This window comes from Phalacrocorax carbo, chromosome 3, assembly GCF_963921805.1.
Source record: "Phalacrocorax carbo chromosome 3, bPhaCar2.1, whole genome shotgun sequence".
In the NCBI taxonomy this organism is placed as follows: Eukaryota; Metazoa; Chordata; class Aves; order Suliformes; family Phalacrocoracidae; genus Phalacrocorax; species Phalacrocorax carbo.
The window spans coordinates 19720904-19744891 of NC_087515.1; the positions used below are offsets into that span (position 1 = coordinate 19720904).

Here is a 23988-nt window from a genome sequence, read left to right on the forward strand (position 1 = left end):
GCCCTATTCACAAAATAATTACGAACAAAGGATCATATTATTTAAATGCCTGTTGTTCTTAAATCAGTTACAAAATGAGGTAAGAGTTCATTCAGTGCCAATACTTACAGAGTGCAATAAACATTCATTTCATACCACGTATTCAAGAATTACAAAGTCATGCTTTTGAAATACAGATACTGGCAAGTTTTAGGAAGACAAGAAAAGAAGTTTTATTCACAGAATAGCGAAAAATCAATCAATCTTGGAGAACAGACCCATAAAGGGTGAAGAGTTCAGAGAATATTGGAGAATCTGCCACCTGAAATTGCCACATGCTCTGCTGACAAGCACTTGGTGCAAAACTTGAAACCAATTATAGACATTTTGTTTTCATCCATACAAAAGACATGCCAGAGAGATGTACACCAATATTAGAATTCCTTGATGTGTTTGGAAACAAGTGGCCACCACCATGAGGAAATAACTTTGCAGGCTACCAGTTATCACCAGCTAGTTAATCCACCTACCTCCATTCAATTATTAAGGTAGGTGAAGCTTTAAAAAAAAAAAACAAACAAACAGCAGCATTCCTCTCTTCTTTTTGGGGGCCCAGCTCATCCCACTATCCTGACAAAGCTTCTTAGTAAATGCAAAATGCTGAAAAGAATTACCACTTTAGCAATGGCAGAATGTCAACGCATTTGGAACAAGAAACTTTGGTGACCAATGCTGAATAATGGATAGTTAAGGGTGACAGGAAGTGTCAGGCAACCCCCTTTAGAGGGCTACTTACTGTGCTTGCACAGTATGACAGGAGCTAAGACCAAAGACAATAACTATATTCCCAGTATTCTTTATTTTCTCCCACTAACACATAGAAAGAACGGTGATTTTTCAGTCTCCATTAGTCATGCAATTGTCTCAGTAATAGATATGAGAACAAAGGGAAACCTAAAACAGAGTGTCTATTCATAGGGAAGTTCCCATTGATAGTTTTTCTGTTACAGTTGAAAGAAAATTGCAAAAGCATAAGAGATTGCCGAGAGGCGATTGCTGGGAGGCGTAAACACCTATAGGTCCAGTTAAAACCCCATCATGAATTAAGAGTACCATTCTTTTCCCTTAACATGCACGCACAGTGAACCTTACTATTCTCCATAGGAGAAAGTGCTTTCTTATGTAGAAACTAGCCAAAGGACAAAAGAAATGCAGAGCCACGATCAGCCTCTCATGTTCAGAGAGGCTCACGTCAAGTCTTGTATCAAACCAATGCCGAAGAGAAGGCAGCCTCTTTTGATCTTTCAAATTTGACATGTATAAAGCAATTACAACACAGAATTCAAGGGCCAGTTTCAAACCAAGTATTTAAAAGCCAAACTAAATTAGGAAACGGTGAGACTGAGGCCTGGCATTAGAAATTGATGCTCATTATTTTATTACCTTGAGCCACCAGATGCCATATGTAAAGCCTCCTTAGAGGCCAACAAGGGAATAGCTAATCAGTCTTACTGCCAAAGTAAGAACTGGCAAGAAAACACACTAGATTTCAGTAGTTTAACAATTCATGATTTAACCAACCCCACTGTGGGCAGAAACAAAATTCAACAGGACAATTGCATTAAAATCTGAAGAACAATACTTAGAGAGGAGGACATAATAGTTTGGGGAGAGAGTAATTATAAATACCTATAAGCACAGAACTAAATGAAGACAATACTTTAATGAGGTGATACAAGTTCATGTTTTATACATCTATAAAATATTACTATTGGACAAGCAGAAGACTTAAGATACAGCAAAAGAATAAGTGTTAATCTCTAAGATCTGTGTTATCATGGCAACACAGTTTCAACCTATCCACTAAGATCTTCTCATTCACTTTGAACTGTATCAGTTGCTGCAAACCATTACCTTTAAATATCAGTTAACATTAGTGCTAAAACAACAAAAATCAAATATTATGTACATTTCTAGGCAAACAATAAGGATGTCTTTACTTCTCATCTCATTCCAAGTAAACGTATTATCTTCCAAAGCGTAATATTCACAAATGATTTTAGAGAAAAGTTACTGTACAAAGACATAGAAGTTCAAGTTCACGAAAAGACTAGTCAGTACAATTAGACAGAAGTTTGCTTGTAGTTCTTCGTATCCAAGACCTTCTTGCCACACATTGAGCAGATGCCTATAAGCACACAAAAGGTGTGTAAATTATTTTAAAATCATTAAAGTTTTTCTTCAAAAACATGGTTGCTATGTTTTTGTGAAGACCATTTTCAAGAAAATGTTTAAAGTAGCTCTCATGGACAATCTACCTGTGCATTTTCTCACCAGATATTGCAAATGATAAGTAATAATATGACTTCTAATACAAATTGGTGTTTGCAGCATATGTGTAATACTGCCACTTAAAAAAAAAAAAGCTCCATTTTGAGAGCATTATGATTCACAACACTGCCCGAATGTAATTTGCTGGAATACTGGAAGAGAGCCAGGAACAGCTCCCATCTGGCAAACATGTAAAAATGGTATATTATTAAGCTTTGCAAGTCTTGTAGCCAAACTGAGGCCTGAGACAGACAGAAAATAGCTAGGTTAAGAAAATAGTCACTGACAAACTGACTGCTAAATGGAAGATTAACAGGTGGGGAGCTTCAGACAATTGATAAAGTTGAGAAGAATACGGTTTCATAGAATTTAGCTATTTATGGACACCAAGAATACTTGAGAGCTGAAGTGAAGATGACTACTGATGTCCCAGAAGACTTTGACCTAAACCCAAAGAGCAGCAAGACAGAAGGCTAGAGCAGCAAAAAGTGCACAAGTTTGGCAGGGGCAGTGGGGCGGGTTATCTCGATATTTTCCTCTTCTTCTAAAGCAGAAAGGTGCTAAATCTTTTGTCTGGTACAGCCACACCTCATTTTACAAGACCATTCATCAGCAGACAAAAAAATAAAAACAAACAAAAAAGGTCAAGTGGCAACTACTCCTGTTAACGCTCTCCAAATCATGTGCTTTTGTATATTGACATCATGTGACTGGAGTCATATCTGAGTCCGTTAGGAAAGAGAACAGCAGGGAACATGCCACATGACTCACTTTCGAAAGCAAAATCCAGCCCACAGGCTGTTCACTTCAGGTCTAAGTTGAGAAGCAATGAACTTTAGATTGCCTCTCAATTTCAGACATATGCAACAGTTGAAGCACTAAGCCATATGACTGCATTGGCTTCAAGAAACATGCCACAAACAGGTCTTTGATGGTCAGAACTAGAACCTAAAGCACTTAAGAGTTCTGAATTTTATTAAGAAACCAGATTCAACCTGGAAAGATACACAAGCAGATGAAGACGAAATCCTGAAGCCCACCCAAACCAGCCATAAGTTTAAGAAAGAGAACAAGGTTCTACCATATGGGATTCAGGCAGCCATCTGGCAAGCATCTAGCAACTAGAAAAGGCAACCCTCCTACAGCAGACTGCGAAACCACTGACTCAGTGACACAGTACACATTTAGAGAATAACTCAAGTAATTTCATAAACAAAACTTACTACTGGTTAGCTGTAGCGCTACATCTAACAACTGGCTCACCCGATGTCTGTATGCTACGCAGATTCCGCAGTATTAATAATGTAACTGAGTTCATGTTCCTTTTTTTTCCCTCCTGGAATTACAAGTTTAAGCCCTTTTGCTTACCTACTCAAAATCACAAGACAAGTTAAAATTTTATATCCTTAAAGCTCTCCATCAAATTTGCTTGAAACGGATTCTTTTTCTCCCCTCAGGAATTTTTGAGCAGTTTTTCACTGAAGATTTATTATGAATATGGGAGATAGAAAGCTTCCAGGTATAAGCAGAATTTCAGTGCAGTCATCAAACATAACTCATAAGTACAGAAAGATTTTATATATTATGTACTTCATAGTGCAATATCTTGCTTTCTAGGGATGATGATTATATTGTTCCTTCTCATTTTTCAGTTTCACCTTAAGCCAAGTTTGATTTACAATGCAACACGCATGTTCACAACTGGACCAGAGACTCCTTTCAGATAAATGAACCCTCTCAATAGCTTATGTTAAGCCACCAAATGTGTAAGAATACTTGCAGGCACAAAGACAACCACAAGCATGATTTGCCTTCAGAGATACTTTCTTAATTGCTTTTACAACTCATTTTTTTTCTCTCTTTGCCTTTTATTCCCCAGGTATTCTATTTTTGTTAAGCTAGCCTATTGCTTTACTAAGATTAGAAGTTGGATTTTTGCTTGGTTGTTGGGGTTTTTTTTGGGGGGTAGATAGATCTGGAGTGTTTGGATTTTGGTTTGGGGGGCGGGTGTGGGGTTGGTTTTGGGTAGGGTGTTTTGGTTTTTGTTTGTTTGTTTGTTTTCTTTGAGACCACTATTCAGAGTTTTAGATTTAGCTATTATAAAAAGGGGAGAGGGGAGAAGAGACCAGAAAGGGGACTGCAACAAGGAAATGAGTTCTACAAAATCTGGTTTATTTTTAAAACTAAGAAAAATCAAACTTGCTAGTGACAGTTTTCTATGCAATTGCCAAGATTAAGCTCACAGTTATTCTTCCAATTCTACTGCTTTAGTTACCGGAAACATTCTAAAAGAAGCACAATCATAGAATAACTTAGGCTGCAAAGGATCTCCAGCAGTCTCTAGTCCTGCCTCTATCCCACTCAAAACACCATCAACTGGATGAGGCTGGTTCACAGCTTTTCAAGTCAAGCTCTGAACACCTCCCACAGAGATTCCACAACCTCTGTGGGTCCCTGCTATTACAATGATAAATCTCATCCTTCTCTTTGTAAGGTGAGACAAATGCAAGAGTTCCACTTGATCTCTAACTTCAAACCAAACTGGGTAATTTGCTACTCAGTGAAACTCACCTTTTTTATAGGCACATCCTTGGCAATAGTGAGACCCTGGCTGATGGACAGAACTCTTACAGATCCGACATATTGCAAATTTGTTCTTTCCATAAGGATCAAACCTGGGAAAAAGGAAATGTATTTTATTTATACACCTTGAAATAAAGTATTTCCTCAGCCTCATCCTAAAAAGTCTAAGCTGAAGGGAACGGACAGAAACTCCAACAAAAACTAAAATTTAGAAGAGACATACAAGAATTATTTCTAATAGGCTGCACAAAGTCTAAAGAAAAGCTCCCACTTGCCCCACTAAGAGAGATTTCTTTCACTATGACAAAAACTTAACAAAAACAGAACTCAAAATGTGTCTTTTTATTAAGACACTAGGCTATTTTGAACTTAAACACCTTGCAGCAGTACCTGGCCCACCCTGAATAACAGAATATTCCTGGATATTAAGGAAATGCTCAAGAGATTGTACCGGCAATCTTAGCACAGAAAATAAGCCCCCCTGGCTCCTATCCTAACAAAAACATCAAACCCTTGACATTTCAGTGAAAACTGCAGTAAAAGTTACCTACGCTCTTTGATTTAGCAGAAAGCACCCATGAAATACATATGGACATATTTTTACCAATTAATCAAATGTCATAATCCCCACAATTTTTTTTTACAGTGTATTTGGGATAAGTTTTGAGCAGTTGCCCAGATATGCAGGGACAAGCCTCAATGACAGCAAACCAACTGTTCTAGCCAAAATCAATATTAAATACTAACCTTGCCTTCTTTGAGGTCAACGCTTTGTTTTCATTTAACTTACGGCCACCACTTTCTACAACAAGAATAAAACCATTAAACCAATAAATTTCCCAGTTCCAAGCATACTTAAAAAAGAAAAAAAGCTTAGTTTACAGCTTTTATACATATGCAAATAAAGTCACAGAGATAAAACATATAGCACAGCATTAAGTTACAGGACAACAGAATACTTTATACTGTGCTCTGTTTGTGCATTTCATTTCATACAAGGAGAAAAAAAAACGGACAAGTTCAGTACTGAGCAGCTCAGGGTAAATAAACTCCCAGTGCATAGGAGGGAAATTACGGGAGTTAAAAATTAACCGGATTAACCATTTCAAGTTTTAGCCTTAAGATCATAAATTAGCTTAAGTGCCCTAAGATACCTGAAAAGCAAGTGCTGCACCTCCCCAGCATTACCTGTAGTGTTTCTCGCACCATCTTTCCACGTATCGGGAGTGATTACCGTACCGAGTTTCTTCTCGCCTACGTAAGGAAACATTACGAAGGAAAAAATTAAAACTACGCTGCGTTAACACTCGCAACAAGCGCTGCCTGCGCGAGGATGACAGCTCGCGCACCGGCATTCCCGGAACCGCCACCTACAGCCCACCCTACATGGCCCGGGACCCGGAACCGCTGCTCTCAGATCGGGGGGCACCCGGGGCCCCCAAGGGGAGAGGAAAAGGTGGGGGAAGGAAAAGGGGGGGGGCTCCCGCAGGCCTCCCGCACTCACACTTCTCGCACACCATGGCGGGCCCCCACAACAACAACCACCAGCAGCCACTTCCGGGTCCTCCCCGGAACTGACGCGCCCCCGGGCTGCCGCTTTCCGTTGCCAGGCGGCCCCGCGCGCGCACTGGGGCGGCGGCGGCGGTGCTGCGGTAAGAGGCGGAGCGGCCCCTCCCGGGACCCTCACTGACCCCCGCGCCCCTCACGGCCCCGGACGGCCGCCCCCGAGCGAGGCCCCTCAGGCGGCCGCCCTGCCGCCGTCTCCCAGCCGAAGAGGGAGCGGCCCGGCCGGGCCCGGGGGCGGAAGCGGCTGAGGCGGTTCCCGCTGCCGGGCGGCAGCGTGAGGGGTGCCGGTGTGGGGGCAGGGGTACGGGTAGGCCCGCCCGCCCGCCCGCTCGGTGCGAGTGCCCGGCGTTCCTAGCGCAGCTCTGCTGCGTCCTTGGGTTTGGGGTTGATTTTTTAAAAAATACTTAAACGTTCTTTTGCCCCAGAGTCATCACTTTAACCCCTAAGCTGAGCTCAGAGCTCTGCCTTGTGTGTTGCGGCTAGGAAATAATCTCATCCTGTGGTGCTTCTGCTGGGTTCCGGTAACGGGGTACGCCTTGCTGTCTTGCAGGTGGCCGGTGAGCAGGGAACACGATGAAAGAAGCAGAAATAAGGAAGCTCTTGGCTGCCAACCTCCTCGGTGTCTTTTCAATTATCCTGACAGCGTTTGTTCCGGCCGTCTTCTGGGACGGATTCACGGTTTTGGGAACGCACCTTGCATGGCTGTGTATCTGTTCTATTTGCGTTAGTACCCTTAATATAATCTTGCACTTAGTCCTTAAACCAAATCTGTCTCCTAAGAGAAGTTCGTTTGCTCACAAGGTAAGATGGTTATATTTAAATTGCTACCAGACAATACAGAGGGGAAGCACATTCTTGCATTGAAATAATCAAATGAGAAAGAAGGAAGACAGTTTTTGGTGGTGAATTCTTGTTTTCCATGAATAAGCTGTGTAGCACCTTTTCAAAGAAGCTCTCCAATATTTTCCTGGTGTTAAACTTTCTCTACCTGTAAATAACCTGATGAGATAAGCGATTCTGCCCCTTTCCTTCTTCTCGTCAATATATTCTTGCATGTACCCCCAACTGTTGATCTTACAACAATTTGCATGGTGGCAAAATTGAATGGGCACTGAACCTTCTGCGTTATGAAGAAATGCTCTTCTCATGTGTAGTTATGAGTTTCCAATAACTTGGAAAGAAGAGAAATAGTTTTTAGAATTTGAGACATGAGAGACTAGCTAATTACAACTTAAAGTTGGTAAATATCAAAAAATTATGTTGATAAGTATTAAAATTACTATATTTTCTTGAATGACGGAATTTGCTTACAGAAGAATCTAATGCTGGGAGAAATTTTTGTACTTAGTTTGTAACAGGACCATTAAAGTTATGAATCCCAATGAAACAGGCTTGCACCGAGTGGTTGTGAAGCAGTGCACAGCATGTTCAGGAGTGAGGGAATACACCAGCATTTTGAAGTCAAGTGGGTAGCCTTGCACTCCCAGCTTGATGAGTCAGACAAGTTTTAGTGCTCTGATATGGTGATTCTTAAACATTTAAGCAGACATCCCTGAAAGCAGTATCTTTGTATGCAAAGCTTCTGTTTAGTTTTGCTGACTGAAAGGGATGTGAAATATACAAAGTCATTATGGAAAACAAGTGTTTTAACCATCTGTGATTTAAAAATGAAGAAGTCTTCATGTTCTAGGTGAGATTACATCCCAGTCTAGCATAAGGGATAAATATTTTTTAAAAAAAAAGTTCAACTGATATTATGGATTTCCATTGGTGACCTGATCAAAACAGACCTAACCAGAACTGTTTATCAAGTGGCTATGCTTCTATATGATATAGTGAGTATCCAGAAACTGTTGTTTAAATTCATAGAAAATTACACATTTTGCAGATTTATAGAAAGTCGTGGACATTTCTCAAATGGATTTAGAATTTAAGATGCCGAGTTCAAAATGTAGTGGTCTTTATTTCATGTCATTTTAACTATTTGATTCTGAATGTCTTTTTTCTATATTACATATTTTCTTGCTTTTAACTATTTTTTCACTTTCTGTGAAATATGCCTTTTAATGAATGGACATAACAGATGTAAAACAGAAATGTAAAAATATTCAATAAAATTATCTCTGTTTATCATTCCCAGTTATATCTTTTGTATGCTTGTCATATTATAATAGGGTGCATGAAAAAAATTTAGGTGGAGTGTGATCATTTCTAAAAAATTATTTAAAGTATTAAACATAGGAAAAACTGGCTTGATATATGCCGTGCTATTATCATACTGTGCTGTAGCTGAAATTAAAGAAATAGGTAGAGTACAATGCTATTGATAAGATACAGACTATGTATGTTACTTATGTTCTATTTTCTTTAGAAACATTATTCTGATATTTTATTGCTCTTTTTTAGATATCCAGATTTCTAAAATGCTGTATATACTTTTTCATGTCTTGCATACTATTTCATGCGATTATTGTTCTTTATGGAGCACCTCTCATAGAGTAAGTCAGAAGACCCTGTCTTTCTCTAAACATTTTAAGGGGTGGTTCTCCTTGCAGATACTGGTACTTGTATATTTCCTAGTCCATTGGAAATTAAAGGATAAGCTCCTGGCTGGGGGAAGAAGGGTGGCTGTTTCGGTTTTTTGGGGAGGAGTTTTGGTGGGGGGTGGCGTGGTTTTTTTAGAAGCTGGCTCTTACAGTTTCTGTGTATTTGGACATACGTTGTTCAAGACAGTTACAAACAACTCCTTTTACTTTAATATTTATGTTAAATATACTGGTACAAACATTTTTCAAAATTTCATTTAGTTGTTTTCCTCGTAAGGTTCTAAAACATGCATCTTGCATATTTTTCATCCTTTTGATATTAGTGTTTTAATTTTCAGGAATGATTAAAAAAAAAGGGGGGGGTAGGACACACATGAAGCAGCCTGATTTCTGAGAGAGATACTAAGTTACTGACTTAACAATAGCAGCATGTAGCTTGGTTTCAAGGCTGCTTCCACAACATCAAACTAGAAAATAAATGGAATAATGAAGTAAATATCCAAGCATATTTCAGTTCAGAACTAGTGTTCTATATGAGGTACACCTGTGTCTTTCAAAATGTTATGCATTTAAAATACTGCATTTCAGTATTTGTTGAGATAAGATACCAGAAATCTTTCCATCTTTCTTTACTATTCTAGAGGGTAAGAAGGAAATACTTTATTCTGCTACATGAGGTTTAAAGAAGCATGCATGATTTCACAAGCTGACTTAGTGGGTTTTTTCTCCCTAAATCTTGGAACTCTTAGAAAATCAGTAACTACCTCACTGAATTTTGTAATATTCCTTCTTTGTAGGTCAGTGACTGAGACGTTTTTGTTTGCAGTTCTCCTGTCTACCTTCACTACTTTACAATGCTTATGTATGCTGGGACCAAATGTACAAGCTTGGATACGGGTATTTAGTAAAAATGGGTACGTTCTATTCTAAAGTTTCTGATTTTACGCAGATTAGAAATGGACAGAATTGATGTAAACACTGTATCATGGAATTTCTTGTAAAGAAATGAAAGTTTCCTGAATTACGGGCAATTTTCATATTTGTAATTACAGGCTTATAAAAGCTTTATTGACAAAGAAAATTATTATTTATTTTGAAGACATTGATTCAGAAAACTGGCTTTTTACTTTTGGTGTCCAGACAATAAATCTCACTTTATATATGTTTTAAGGGAGTACAGTTTCAAACACACATTTTACTGGTATAAAAACATTGTGCAGTCCAGGATGATGATTGTCAAATAAAGAGGAGACCTGAGACTGACCTGTACAGGGAGAATCTTGCACATGATCCAATAGTACCTTCGTAAATACAGCTTTTAAAGTAGGAATAACAAGCCAAAACAAACACTATTTTAACAGTATTTTTAATTTGAATATAATGGTGAAAATTACTGTGGTCTTAAGTATGTAATCTTTACTCATGCTCTTTTTCAAATTTCAAAGCAAGCTGTTTTCAGTGTCAGTTTTCAAGCATTAATTTTTTTTCAAAAGTATGTTTAAAGTAAAATGAGCCTTTTCACCTCATTTTCACCTCAGTGACAGCCATGACATTAGCATGTATCAAGGATAATGTATTTTTTGGTAGTATCCTCTCTCTTCTGCCTTTTTTCACTCACTAAATAACAGGACTGGTGAAAGACTGAGATGCTGAAACATAAAGAAGCCCCACACATGCTTGAGATTTAATAATAATAAGTTAGCATTCATTCCCTTTTAATAGTGCATATGGGTGAAGTCTCATCTCAAAAGGACGTGAAAAGTTGTATAATGCTGCTGACCTACAGAGTTACTTTTTGTTTAAACTTCTATAAAGGAGGACAAAAGTAGACTTTTTGTAGTAGTTTCAGGTATTGACTTTTGTTTTTTCTCAGTTCTCAGCTTATTGAAAACTGTCTTGAATCCTCATTCAAGTCAGATATGCTTGGGTTTTTTTTATTTTCAGTTGAAGGGTTGAATAGACTTTAATAAAAGCATGGAGTTGTTTAGACAAAAAATGATTCTTTATTCACTTAGTCATCTTTGGAGGTTTTGCAACTGGAAATAATAGTTGAATCAAAGTAACAGATGTTTGACAACAGTCTGTCTTTGTGTCAGGTTAGATTTTGAATGCCTGTCAATTTCTTTCCTAGTCTAGATCTTAATGCTATTTCAGGACAATTATTACATGGGAAACAGAGTTGTCTTGTTTTAACATTTTTGCTGTGACAACTTGTACGTACTTCTTACTAGTGAGCCATGTGATGGTATCTGAAAAAAAAGTCTAATAATGATGTTTATTTAGACTAGCCTTTGAATGAAAATAGATTACAAGGAAATATTGTAGAAATTTTTTTTATGGATTGTAGCAAGCTGCTTTAAGAATAATTCTGTGTTTTTATATTTGACCTCATGAATGAGTTGGAACATCTTGTGTTTAGGCAGGAGCTGAGTGTGGACGTTATGTATTAAAAGGTTGTCTCTAACTTAACCATATGGTATGAGGTGGGACTGGTTGAATGGAGGAAAAGGATTGTTAGGTAATATCAGCACAGCTGCTTGCCTTGAAAGAAGAGCTGAGCAAACTCAGTTGCACTGGAATGGCAAGCTGGAAAGTCTGATTAAGTATATAGCTTAGTATGAAAAAGGACTGTGTTTTTAAAATATCTGAATACAATTTAGACTTAAGTAGCTACTGGAACTATTTTTGCCTGTGCTATATTTATAAGATGGAAATGGGCTTGTGCTATGTCATTGCAGAAAGGCAGAAAAAGAGTTTATAAATAAGTAACAGATATTAATGACCTAGCTATTGCTCTGGATAGCTTTCTGCTATGTTTTAGGTGGTCTAGTGTGAAAATACTGATGCGCATAATGTTTTGTCACAGGACTATTCATAAAGTTACATTCAACTAACTTGTTTAATAATAGCTATGGTACAGCTGAGTCAGTCTGACTTAAATATTTTGGCGATAATCTTGCAAAGTGCATATTTTTTTCTGTAGAGATGCTTGGCTTTCTCTGTTTCTACTTGCAGCACTTGGAAGTGCTGCACTGCTAGTAAAATCACTTCTAATAAGGTTACTACAAGATCAGTTATTAAGCACCCATGCCTCTAGGAGGTGGATTACATGTACCCTCTCATGATAACATGTAAACTGTGACAATGCAGGTTTATTGTTTGTATTATAAAGTTTGGGTTGTTGGCAGGGTGGAAGGGAGGTGTTGGTTGGGGGGTGTGTGTGTATATATGAAACAATTGCCTGAAACACAGTTGTAGCTCAGACAGAAAATTACACATGCTCCACATTTTCAAACTGAGTACACTTTCAAATTGGAAATGTCAATTTGATGGACGAAATAGATTTTTTTTTTTAATTTTAATAAATTTGAATGATTTGTTCTTACCCACGTATTTATAGTCTATGCACACATAAAATGTGTGAGGAAAGTGAGTTTGTGTATTCTACATTGAAAAACTCCAGTTCTAAGTAGGCTGTAAATAGGGCTCTCTTCACTAGTGCGTTTGGGAAGCAGTGGGCCCGTGCCAGCTATCTGTGGACTCTGTATTCTGACATGTAGTGTTGTGAACAATGTCATGACACTGATCATATGCTATCATGTGCTGTTGTAAGCAGATAGAGGGAAATAAAAATCTACAGAAAGGGTTATCAGCGCTAGTGGAAGCAGGTGACTATTCTTTAAATGGCTTTTCAGTAGTGGTTGGCTGAAAGCCTCATGCACAAAAGCGTTTAAGAAATCAGCTTTCAATTGCCGATTTTTATTGCTCCTTTTGGAAACTATTTCAAATCACTAGTCTGAGTAATAGTGTTTAAATTTCTGGTATAATAGCAGTTATAATATGTCACGTGGGTAGGAACCTGTAGCTTGCAAAAAAATAGTATGAAACCCTAACTTTAGAGCTCCTTCCAGTTTTCATTTCACCTATTTTATCACTTGTTTGTGAACTGCATACTCTTACAGACTTGGAAATGTTCTTTGTAAAGTTAGGCATTATCAAATTCTAAGTGCTGCTTAGTATTCCAGTCCTGATGCAGCCCAAACCTCCAGATCTTGTCTATCCAGGAGCTGTCTTAGTAAATCCTGTTGTGTTAGCGAACCTCTTAATTCAAATGTTATTTAAAACAGCACTTAATGTATTATTTAAAGGGGTTAAATTATTACTTTAGGCTTTAAAAGGCCTTTGCACCACTAGTGAACATTTATTTTCTTAAATATTGCTAGTTTTGCCTGCAGAATGATCTTAGTTGTTTGTAGTTTATTCATAGTTAAAGAATAAAGAAACCTGTAAAACTCAAGTTTATAAATGTTGCTGCATTTGTTAGCCTCATGCAAATGAAGGTTTTATGTGGTGGGTTAACAGGTTAAAGAATACCTGCAAGAATCCTGATATGTGACATTCCATGAAGAGAATAATCAAAGTGTTGTTCCTCTGGGATAATGATGGGGGACAGGTCAGATTGTATTTGAGTAGCCAGTGTCCATGCTGCAGACTGGTTGAATTAGCAGCTCAAATAGTTGCAAACTACCAAAGGCTGCTCTTCATTTGGGCATTGTGCCTTGCTAGTTCTGTTGTTTTGCTTTTGGACTCAGTCTGGTATCTCCACACGATGTAGCAGTATGTGCGTAGATTTACCAGATAAGATGTCTTGTGGGATCCTCAGTCAGTCCTCAGTACATTCTGCTGGCTCTTTAACTGCTTTAAGCCTGTAGTGAGTGTTCTCTTTCCTGTGCTGCCTAACAGCTCTCCGTTCAGTTATTCAGCTTCTGAAAATAACTTACAAAAATTTCTATATGCAGACTTCTAAACAGTTTTATAGTTAAATCAGCACCTTTCCCTTTAAAAAAAAATCTCCAGCTGGTAAGATTATGAATTGAAATGGAGTGTTGTAAGTTAAAGGGATGGGTTTATTGTAGAAGCAACAGTTCTGCTCAAAGTATCAGGGTTGCACCATAAATATTATAATCTATATGACCTTTATTTTGCAAACAGTGAAAAATGTTTGCTTTACACTTGTTTGGTCAATAGCAAATGCAGCAGTGAGGTGTACTCAGAAATAAAATCAGAAATTTTAGACTCTTCAAAACAAGGTATAGGGCTAAGGCTTTTGTGTCATGCAACCTAAACAGAGTTTAGTATCCATCTAGTCTTCTAGCCATAAAAATGCATCTTCTTCTGTTAGCTAAAGCTAGGTTTGTGTTTATAATCTAAGATGTAGCAAACTAAAGATTCAGATCTCTTACCTTACTGATTTGGAGCAGGGATTTCAGCCCAGTTCTCCTGTCTCAGAACTGTGCTCTACTGTGATCTGAACTTCTGCTGTTCATGTTTCTTAATTGGTACCAAGTACTCGAATGTTCATGGCTCGAGAAAAGCAAAGCAATCGGTTGGTAGACTAATGATGGGCAATAAGTACTTATCTATTTATTAACCAGAAACCAAACTTTTCCAAAACTTTTGAAGTCAGTAGTAGTAGAAGGCTATAAACTGAGAACTGAAGTCATTAATTTCTCTTATGATATGTGCCATGATTGGCAATGGAAGGGTTCTTTAGCATGCAATAAATTTATTCTGCAGCCAGCGTACTTGAACTTGAATGCAATATTGCTGAAGGGCTGCAACATGCAGGTTACGTTTATTTGCAATGTTTCTTTTCAGTTGATGGAAATTTGCTTTGGAAGATTCACATAGTGGCCTTCTATTTTAAATTTCACATTGTTGTAGTCATCAAATAATATCAACACGCCTATGCCATAGAGTACTTTGACTGTGCTTGTGCTTTTCTAAGCAATCCTATGCTACCCTTTCATGTTTGCTTCTCCCTGTAATGCATGCAGGATCACTGAGATATTTTCATTTGCTCAGTCAAGCAATGTTTCAAGTTCAATAGGAATACTCCCAGGTAAAATAAATTGGCTTTTGCAGTAAACATCTTAAGGGGAAAATAATCTCCTGAATGTGTGATATAGAAAGATTGTGATTATAGCTGAAATATGCAACTTAGATTTTACATATAGTTTGTATCTTTTAGGAGAAACCTGCATGCTTTTTATCAAATATATGGATTTTTATATCTGTTTGTAGTCTCACAAATCTTGGGAGAAATCAGATCTAACATTCTGACATGGTAACTTCTGCTGCTGTTGAAATGTTATAACACATTGTTTTTACAGAGCTATGTCCATCTGGGAAAGCAGTCTACAGATTACTACCATGTGCAGTATACTTGGAGCTTGGTTTGGAGCATTTCCTATTCCTCTTGATTGGGATCGGCCTTGGCAGGTTAGTATGTACACCTTTATCAGAAATATTAATTTTCTGGATACGCATGCCACACAATTGCTCTGAAACTGCACAGGTATATTGGACTTACTCATAAGCTATTCCTATAGTTACGTCAAACATTTAAAAAGTCATTGGAAGCATCTGTGCTTACAGCGTAAGGCTGTAAAATGCAAAATTTTTACCTCCATTTTTAATAGGTTCTTTGTTATAGACTTATGAGTTTCTGTTGCATGCAAATTTTATCATGAAATAGAGCTGTAAGTATTTTGATAAGAAGCTAGACAAGAAGGAGGGGAAATGTGAAATGATGAGGATGGCTCCAAGTTTGTCTGCCTTCAGTCTGGTAGCTTTTATTGTTTATGGGTAGGGAAGGAAAGATGCTTTCCTAGTGTTTCAGTTCCCCTCTATCTTCCATAAAAGCACTTAGCAGAATGCATTTTAAATGGATTTGGATTGACTTGTGGAAATGGTGTAGCCAAAGCACTGTATTAAACACTTACCTTCTGATGTCAAAGAAAGGCAAGTATTAGCTTTGTAGTTGCACAATAAAAAATGTGAAGCTGTCATTGCAGATTCTGTCTCCATAAATTCAAACATTTGTGCTATTTTCTTAATATTTTTGTTGGCATGAAGAAATTATTCCATTAAACATAACTGAATTCTGCCATTGCCATAAAATGATGACACTAACACTTTTTCCTAAACATCCTCAGTGGATATGTTCTTTCCTCAAGTTACCAAACTCATATGCTGTGAGCCGAGTAGTATCGACCAGGCCTGTTCAGATGGTTTCAAAGGTTTCTTTCGGAAATCAGCTTCGGACAATTAATTATTTAAGTAGTATTGCAGAGAAGGCAAAACTGGTACTACAAGAATTGGATGGGTCAAAAATAATTGAGAAATATCACATGATAAAGCAAACCAAAAGGTTGCTACTGCTGCCTTTGTGCTCTGTTTGTAGCCCTGAAATGTCAAAAGTTGGCAAAAACACCTGACATCCAGCAGGTGCAGAAATGCATTACAAGTTTGGAATGAAAAACACTACTTCTGTTGGTTTAGCTCTGTTAGTACAACCTGATAGAACCTGAGGTTCACACAAAAAGTTAAGCACTATGTCTTGAGTTGGTATATTTTTCCACTTGATCAGGTTTTAGCACTTAATCAAATCTCATTATCTGTAGTCCAGTTCAGAGTGTGGAGTATGTAAAGGCAATTCTGTGAAGTCAGTTTTGTTCAAAGAAATGGTTTCATAGGCAAAAAATACCTGCAGCCACTCACCTGAAGCAAATGAGGTTGAAGGAGCGTGAGTACTGAGGGTGCTGGAATTTGGCAGAGTATTGAATAAAGCTGCCTGCACTTTTCTGTGAGGCACCTGTTGTCTGAATTGCCACACTGATACATGTGGCAGTCCTGCTGATGTTACTTTGTTGCTGTTTTCTGGCTTTAAAAGAAAAGGCAATTTTGGGCAACATCAAGTTCATTTTTTGCTAATCTGTTTCCCAGTCCTTAGCTGTCTGTATTGGGATTTGCATCTTTTCCTGCAATCTTAATAGAACTGAAAAATTATCTAGTAGTCATCCCTTTACATCATGGTTGAGAGATATTAGTAGCAGCTGAGAAGTCTGTAGCACCTATATCTTACCTGATCAGAAAATCAGATGTCAGTGTGTCTTGTGTATCTTTCACTAGAATCTGTTTTTACTTCAAAGTACTTTAGACTTCTGTGGAGTCAACTTGGTATGAAATTCATCATCAGGAGTTACAATGCATATGCTAATGGCTAAAATCAAAATACTCCTTCATCCTGACTTATTCATAAACCAAAGAAAAGACATTGGTTCTTTATACATACCTCTTGTGACACGCAACAAAACTGAGATAAATACAGATGTCTCAAAATCTTCACTTTATTTTCTGTGTTTACGTTTGAAAAATATTGTATACAGGGGATATTCAGATTAGTGGGCCTGTCTACATTTCAAAATAATAATAATGTAAAATGCATTTTTTGGCATACAACAACTTTTATGCTAAGTAAATATCACTTAATAGGAACAGAATATTATTTTGGAAACATAATTACATTAATTATCTCAATGTTTCAGAATGGAAATGAAAAATATATAAAGCATTTTTGTCAGAAGTATAAAATGTATTGCTGAAAGTTGGTTGGTATCCTTCATTGTTTTTCATTATTTAAATTCTTAAAGTAACTTTTTAACATAATTTGGGCATGCCTCTTGCCCCTCTGCTAGTTTTCAGAAAAATTTGTTTTGTAACTATGCAAAACAGTTGGTCAGGGAGGCCTGCTCGATGGTTGTTCCTGGTTATAGTTCTGCAGAATTAAGCCTATCTCAGACAAAGGTAAAGATAGTTGCCTTATAGGAATAAAAGTTAGTCCCTACAGTAGTTATATTTCTGTCTTTAAAACAAAACCCAAAAAACCCACAACCCAAATCGTGTTTAAAAAAAAAAAACAACCAAACACACACACAAATGTTTCAGTTTATTACAAGTGCCAAACTGGTAATTTTGCCACTGTTTGAGATTACTACCTAATTCCTAATTCTTAAACAATTTTAAAAATAGTTTGCAACACTTAATTATGACCATTTAAATAAGGCTATTCTAGATGATGTTCAAAAGTTTGAGTTGGTTGTACATCCATCTCTAGTTACCTCTAGCTCTCTGAAGCACAGCGAATATGTCAGGGTTATGGTTAGTTAGGGCAGTTCTAGCAAAGAAATAGAAAATAACTTCCTGTGTTACAGTTGCCAAATTTTTTCAGATTGCCTATTTCAAGTTGATGGCACACTTTTAATAACGACGTGATTAGGATCCTGGTTTCATGTGTCATCCGAGAAGTGGCACTTTAAAGCACACACCACTGCAACAGAATGGGATTATTTAGGTGTTACTAGACACCTTGTGACACATCCTTTCTCTGCTCAGCCTGAGGTAATTTAGTTGCAGAACAAGGTGGTATAATTAAGACCAAAAACCTTATCAGCAAGCATTATATGCAGTGGAACTAGTATTCCAGACATCCTGTTTGTCAGTGAAAAGAACTGAATTTTGAAAATTGGAGTTCCTGGGTTTATTGCATGTTTTGATAACAGGTTTTTAAAATATGTTCCTGGGTTTACTGTGTGCATGCCCACCCATCTGTCTGGAGTTTTAATCTGTAGTACCTGTTACTAATGGTAAAAAGTGACTTTGAAACAATATTCTGCCTGCAGTGTTTCCATATCATTAGGTAAAAGTGAAATTGATGTATTCCCACTTTATACTGGATATCACCAACATAATAGGTAATGCTGATAGAACTCGAATGAGTTGATTGACTGCCATGTAATTTAGCCAATATGACTGTAAATAGTAGTCTAGATACCTATCAGACACTTGTAACCTGAAAAATAATCTGGACAATATTGGGTGAGTTCTTGATGGTTACTCAAGTAAGCTGAAACAGGACTATAAACTTTCACACTATTTTGTTATTCTTAACACAGCTCTGAGATTCCTTCTTGTAGCTGCTTTTGGATCTACTACCTACTGTGAAAGTTTTGTTGTAAAATAAGTTGCTTTATATGAGTAGAAGGGGTAACATCCAGTGTTTTGAGGTTTTTTCTTTTAAACCGAGGTAGAAGCTCGTTCCACTCTAGTGTGGTTGTTATTGTTTATTTAATGATATGTTTTCTTAATGTAAACCTTAATGGTGAGATCAAAGGCAGTTATGCTTGTTATAACTTTAGAACACAAATTCACAAACCAACTTCTAGTTACAAATGCCAGCCTGAAAAAAATCTCACACTTTGTTCTCCTTGGCGTGTGCTTGTCAACACACACATTCTGTACAATGTGTTAAGACACTTTTAGTTAACATGTGCATGCAACCAAAATAGATTAAAGGCATGTACCGAATTTTTTAAGACAGTACAGACTAAACAATCAGGAATTTAAGGCATGTTAGAAACAAGGAGGGAAAGTAATTGTGCTCATTTATTCAGTTTTAAAATGAAACAAAAATTATTACACAGCTTTCTAATTGACAGTCAGAAATGGATCTTCTGAAATAGTAAGCATACAAAAAAAATCAAGTTTAGGAATATGAGAAAAGCACTCATCTAAAGAATGGAACCAGTTGACTAACAAAAAAGAAGTACAGTAGATTGCCCCACTGTATTTGAATTTGTATAATTAAAGTTCCAGCAGTCAGCTGCTTAATTTATAGTATCTTAAAAAACTTTATTAGGGTGTTGCTGCTCTGGCCTGTAATAATCTGGCCTTTATGTCCTTATCAATGTATATGTAATTCCCATTGCGTGGGATGCAAGTTGCAGACCTGTAATAGACAACAAAACTGTCATGCAGTCAGAATTCTGGTTTTAACTAGCTACATGCATAGCACAGCAGAGCTAGATTCCTTGCTGGAATCCTCCAACATATTCTGCTCTCCATGCAATATGCTAAGCATTCTTACATCAGTTCACAGGTGTTCTAAAGAGCACTGAGGAAACTAGCTCATTTGTGTCCTGAAAGGTTGGCAATTCCTATTCTGAGTCCTTATTCTTAAGAAGAGTTCTAATATACACTGAGGAACCTTGCAGTTCTGCAATGTCTATTTAGCTAGCCTAAAGAAATCTGCTAAGTCCTATCACTGTTGCCGGGTGGAAGAAAAAATGGCAAAAACAAAATTTAAACAAATAGCAGAAGTCAGGATCATTTTGCATTAACCACTGGCTCATGCTCTGTCCCTTAAAAACACAAATTTTTGTGCTTATTAAGCATGTAGGTAGAGATTTGTTTCTGCCAAGCTGCTGTTCAGATTCCCAGTAATCATATACAGGTTGTTAAAATTGCCCTTTTCTGCATGCATTTGACACATAAAACAACTCTTTTTGTATTAGGCTGTAAGGATAGTAGCCGATGCTTCCCAGCTGCTGGGACAGACAAGGCATTTCATGACAGTTTCATGAAGAATGTTCTGTCCTGTCTCCTGTGCTCCCCATGCTTTTCTCTCCAGATCAACCTTCTTCCCCTCAAAAAAAAAAGTGCAGTTAGGCAATGTTGCCTAACATCTTATTCCCCTGTTGCGGATCCAGCCTAGACATGACATCAGTGCTGGGTAGGATATGTCAGCTTCCTCATGGGAGAAGGGATGATAAAGCAGGAGAAACTGAGCTGAGCAGTCCTCAGGGGAGGAGAAGGGTGTATTACAAGTTGCATACTTTAAACAAGTGGAATGGAATCTCTTAGAAAATGCAGATGAGTATTAGCTGCTTAGATTTTTACCACTTAGAGGCAGTTCATACCAAGTCAGGGAAGCTAAATCAAGTTTAAGAGAGAATTTGAAAGACAGGGCAAAGCAGACCAATCAAACAAGTCAAATTAATTTAAGAAGGTCCAGCAGAAAGTGAGTGGGTCTCAGAAAAATGAGGCCAGCAGCCAATGCGAAGGAAAGCAACCCACTTTCATAGATGGACAAAAAAGCATATGCAGGGGCTGTTATTTTAGTGCAGCTGATGTGCTTAAGAGCCACATTGTAATCTGACTTTGATAACTTGCTGCTTTAGATATGCCCATGGATGCATCTGGATATATGAAGCCTAAATGCCAGCAGTCAAGAATAAAAGGTATAGGACTAGTATCATTACCTGTTTGCTAGGGTTTTTGGCCCTGTCTTGAGGGTTAGAGAAAATAGCATAAGGACAGCAATGCTTCTAAATCCAGGCTTTAAACTCCTGTGCTTAGGGAGTTTTCAAAAGGCCAATCAAACTGCCTTTAGAACTACTTTAAGCCATCTGACCACCATGAGTACCTGGCCTAATACCCCTCTGTTCTATGCTACTAGAAGGGATGAGGTGGTGTTTCTTTTCTGTCTCATTCATGGACAGTGAGATGGAGTGTTTTACAGTTCTCTCCATTTGCCCCCCATCTTTGCCAGCTGCTATTGGTGAGGGTTAGGTTTCAGAGGTCAGAGACTCGTGTGTTAAGTGAGACAGCCTGAAACTTCTGTAAGGTAACACTGATTTTTAAAAAGGAAAGCAAAAAAATGAATGTTTTGGAAGACAGAGGCATAACTAATATTAAAAGTTATATAACTATTGAAAAACTATGTTCCAAGTTGCAGTTCAGTCAGGTAAAAGAAGCTACAATAATCATCAGAGATCCTTTTAATCATACCAACAATCACCCACTATACACAAAGTACCAAAAGATACAGGGTTAATGGGTCATTGGGGATATCGACTCTGTAGTTAAGGGAACGTGAAAAATTCAGAGTCCAACATCTACCTGTACTTCTGAAAAGCAAGAGGCAACTATAGATTCACCTAATGTAGGTAAAATTTAATGGAAGATCATTGATCACTCAGAGAATTTGATGTAAAAAGACCGTTGAGTTATGAAGCCTCTGTCCAGTTTTGTGGATACTAGAGTGGTATTTGACCTCATCAGTTGATAAGAAAGTACAACTCCTGTTCCAACTGAACGTTACTGAGTGAGCAGCTGAGGTTGCAGGGACTTTTTTATTGTTTCATGCTTTAGACGTGTGTGGTATGCAAAATGCTAGAAATAACTTAATTACATTTTATTTCAAAAGTTGAAAAGACCCACCTGAAGCTTAAGTTTAGCCAAGGCCACAAACTCATCTGAGTTTTAAATATACACAATATATTACCATGCCAAAGCATCTCAAGGCTTTTTACAGATGATCTACAATACTACTGTTGAATGAATGAAAACAAGGAAGTCTTTGGTTTGAGAGGCAACAGCCAAAATATTCAGTAACAAAAATAAGCAGAGACAGAATGCCTGGAAATGGAAGAATGAAACAAGGTCAATAAAGAGTACCTAAGGCACCTTGTTTATAATCATCTTTGCTACACTCCTTAAGACCTCCAAATAATATATAAAACTGCTAATGCTAAGGAATGTGAAGATGAAACAGCTGAGGAGAGTGTGAAGATGAAACAGCAGAGGACAAAAAATGTTACTCTTATTCCTAGTCAAAATTCCCATGATCAAAGGATATGAATAAATACATTTTTCTAAGTGATAATGAAGTAAAGAGAAGAATCAGAGCTAGGAAATGAATGAAAGGAGGAACCAGTACCATTAAGAGTAAGCTCATTTGATATTCAGAAATTGCAAGTCAAAATGAAGTAGAGAAGGTGGCTAGACACTGAGATGTGGATATTTTCTTTAATGTCTAGTGCATTTCTCAGTCTCATGTACTATAGAAGGTGGAGCTATCCTTCATTCAAAAGTTAACAAAAATAGGAGTGCTGTCTGTACTTGTGTCAGGAACACGCACTGTACAGCAGGAAGTGCAAAATTGTCCTTGCAAAAAATATGCAAAGGAGAATTTTGAAGAGGGATGGGAATTCAGTTTATTCTACAATAAGTATTTTTAATTACCAACTTAGTTGAGACTTTCATCAAATGCAGTGTGTAAATTAAGCTAAATCTGAGGGACAGACTGATTAATTTTGGTTTGGGCACTCCTCCCTGCAAATCAATACCAATTTAAAGAAAACAAAAAAAGGTGTGGGGGGAGAACCACCCTGTTACTTCTTTGTCTCAGTACTAGATGGTTTGTGAAAGTGAGTCAGCTGTATTGAGTCAGTTCCCTGTTCTTATACTAGGAAATAGAGCTTATAATTAAAACTCTCTTTAACGTAAGCCAGTTGGCTTACTACATGTTTGCTGAACTGGGTGCAAGATATTCAGTCAGTTTCCAAATTTATGTTCCCTCCCTACTGCTGGCCAGAGGGAAATTCATCCCTTTGCCTACTTTTTAAGACAAAAAAAACCCACCAAACCACCAACCCTCTATACATCTCAGTCTCTGGCCTTATTTGAATATTAGTTCATTTATACACACCTCTAAAAGTTTTAGAATGCCACAAGAGATTGGAAGGAGAAATTGCCAAGAAATCTGTAGGTTTCCAAATGTATGCAGCAGAACAGAAGTTAGGTTAGCTGAACACTTCAGGGAATATAAATGCTTTTAAGTTGTTTCATATAGTTTTGGGAATATTGAACTGAAGTCTGCAATAGCCAGAAGCCTGGTTACATTTTAATGCATATTAATTAAAAACTGTACAACAGCATTTAGTGTTCATGAAGATAATTGTTACACTTTTGGCATTTTTAGGAAAGCACATCAAGCTTTAAAGTAGAATAAGACTGTACTGTCTTTCAGTACCTAAATTACACTGAGAATTTGTGCTCACGAAGTACAAAAAAACCACAAACATCTTCCTCATTGTCTGCTTTTACCTTGTGTTCTCCCCTCAGGTATGGCCCATTTCCTGTTCCCTCGGAGCTACCTTTGGCTATATGGCTGGTCTGATTATTGCACCTCTGTGGATACACTGGAACCGAAAGCAGCTTACATACAAAAGCAGATAACTGGAGCAAAGAGAGACAAGGTATTTCTTTGTGCAGATTCCATACAGACTGTGCAAAACTTCTTTTTTTAAAGATATATATGTATATATGTATAGTCAAAGCAGAAGACCATCCAAATTCATTTAGAGTATATCAGGCCAAACATCTCCACTCAATAAAACCACATAGATGCCGTTTCAGCATGGTGCAGTTTTTGCTTCCTCTAGACTATGTAACCCTGAGAGAATGTACCTTCCAGTCTGAATAAAATATTTGTAACAGATGTGGTGGCTTCTTATTA

The 23988-nt window shown here is 37.6% G+C and overlaps 2 protein-coding genes across 2 annotated transcripts; one reads left to right on the top strand and one right to left on the bottom strand.

Moving 5' to 3' along the window:
* Positions 1-1683: 1683 nt before the first annotated feature.
* CRIPT (CXXC repeat containing interactor of PDZ3 domain) lies at positions 1684-6502 on the bottom strand. The gene is made up of 5 exons (XM_064446067.1): positions 6398-6502; positions 6082-6147; positions 5641-5695; positions 4882-4985; positions 1684-2167 (listed from the first exon to the last, which is right to left on the bottom strand). The coding sequence occupies exons 1-5, from the start codon at positions 6411-6413 to the stop codon at positions 2103-2105; spliced, it is 306 nt and encodes a 101-aa protein (XP_064302137.1). The 5' UTR covers positions 6414-6502; the 3' UTR covers positions 1684-2102.
* PIGF (phosphatidylinositol glycan anchor biosynthesis class F) lies at positions 6486-23970 on the top strand. The gene is made up of 6 exons (XM_064446064.1): positions 6486-6545; positions 7010-7260; positions 8866-8957; positions 9803-9919; positions 15179-15287; positions 23595-23970. Exons 2-6 carry the CDS (start codon positions 7033-7035, stop codon positions 23706-23708), a joined length of 660 nt encoding a protein of 219 aa, XP_064302134.1. The 5' UTR covers positions 6486-6545; positions 7010-7032; the 3' UTR covers positions 23709-23970.
* Positions 23971-23988: the final 18 nt, after the last annotated feature.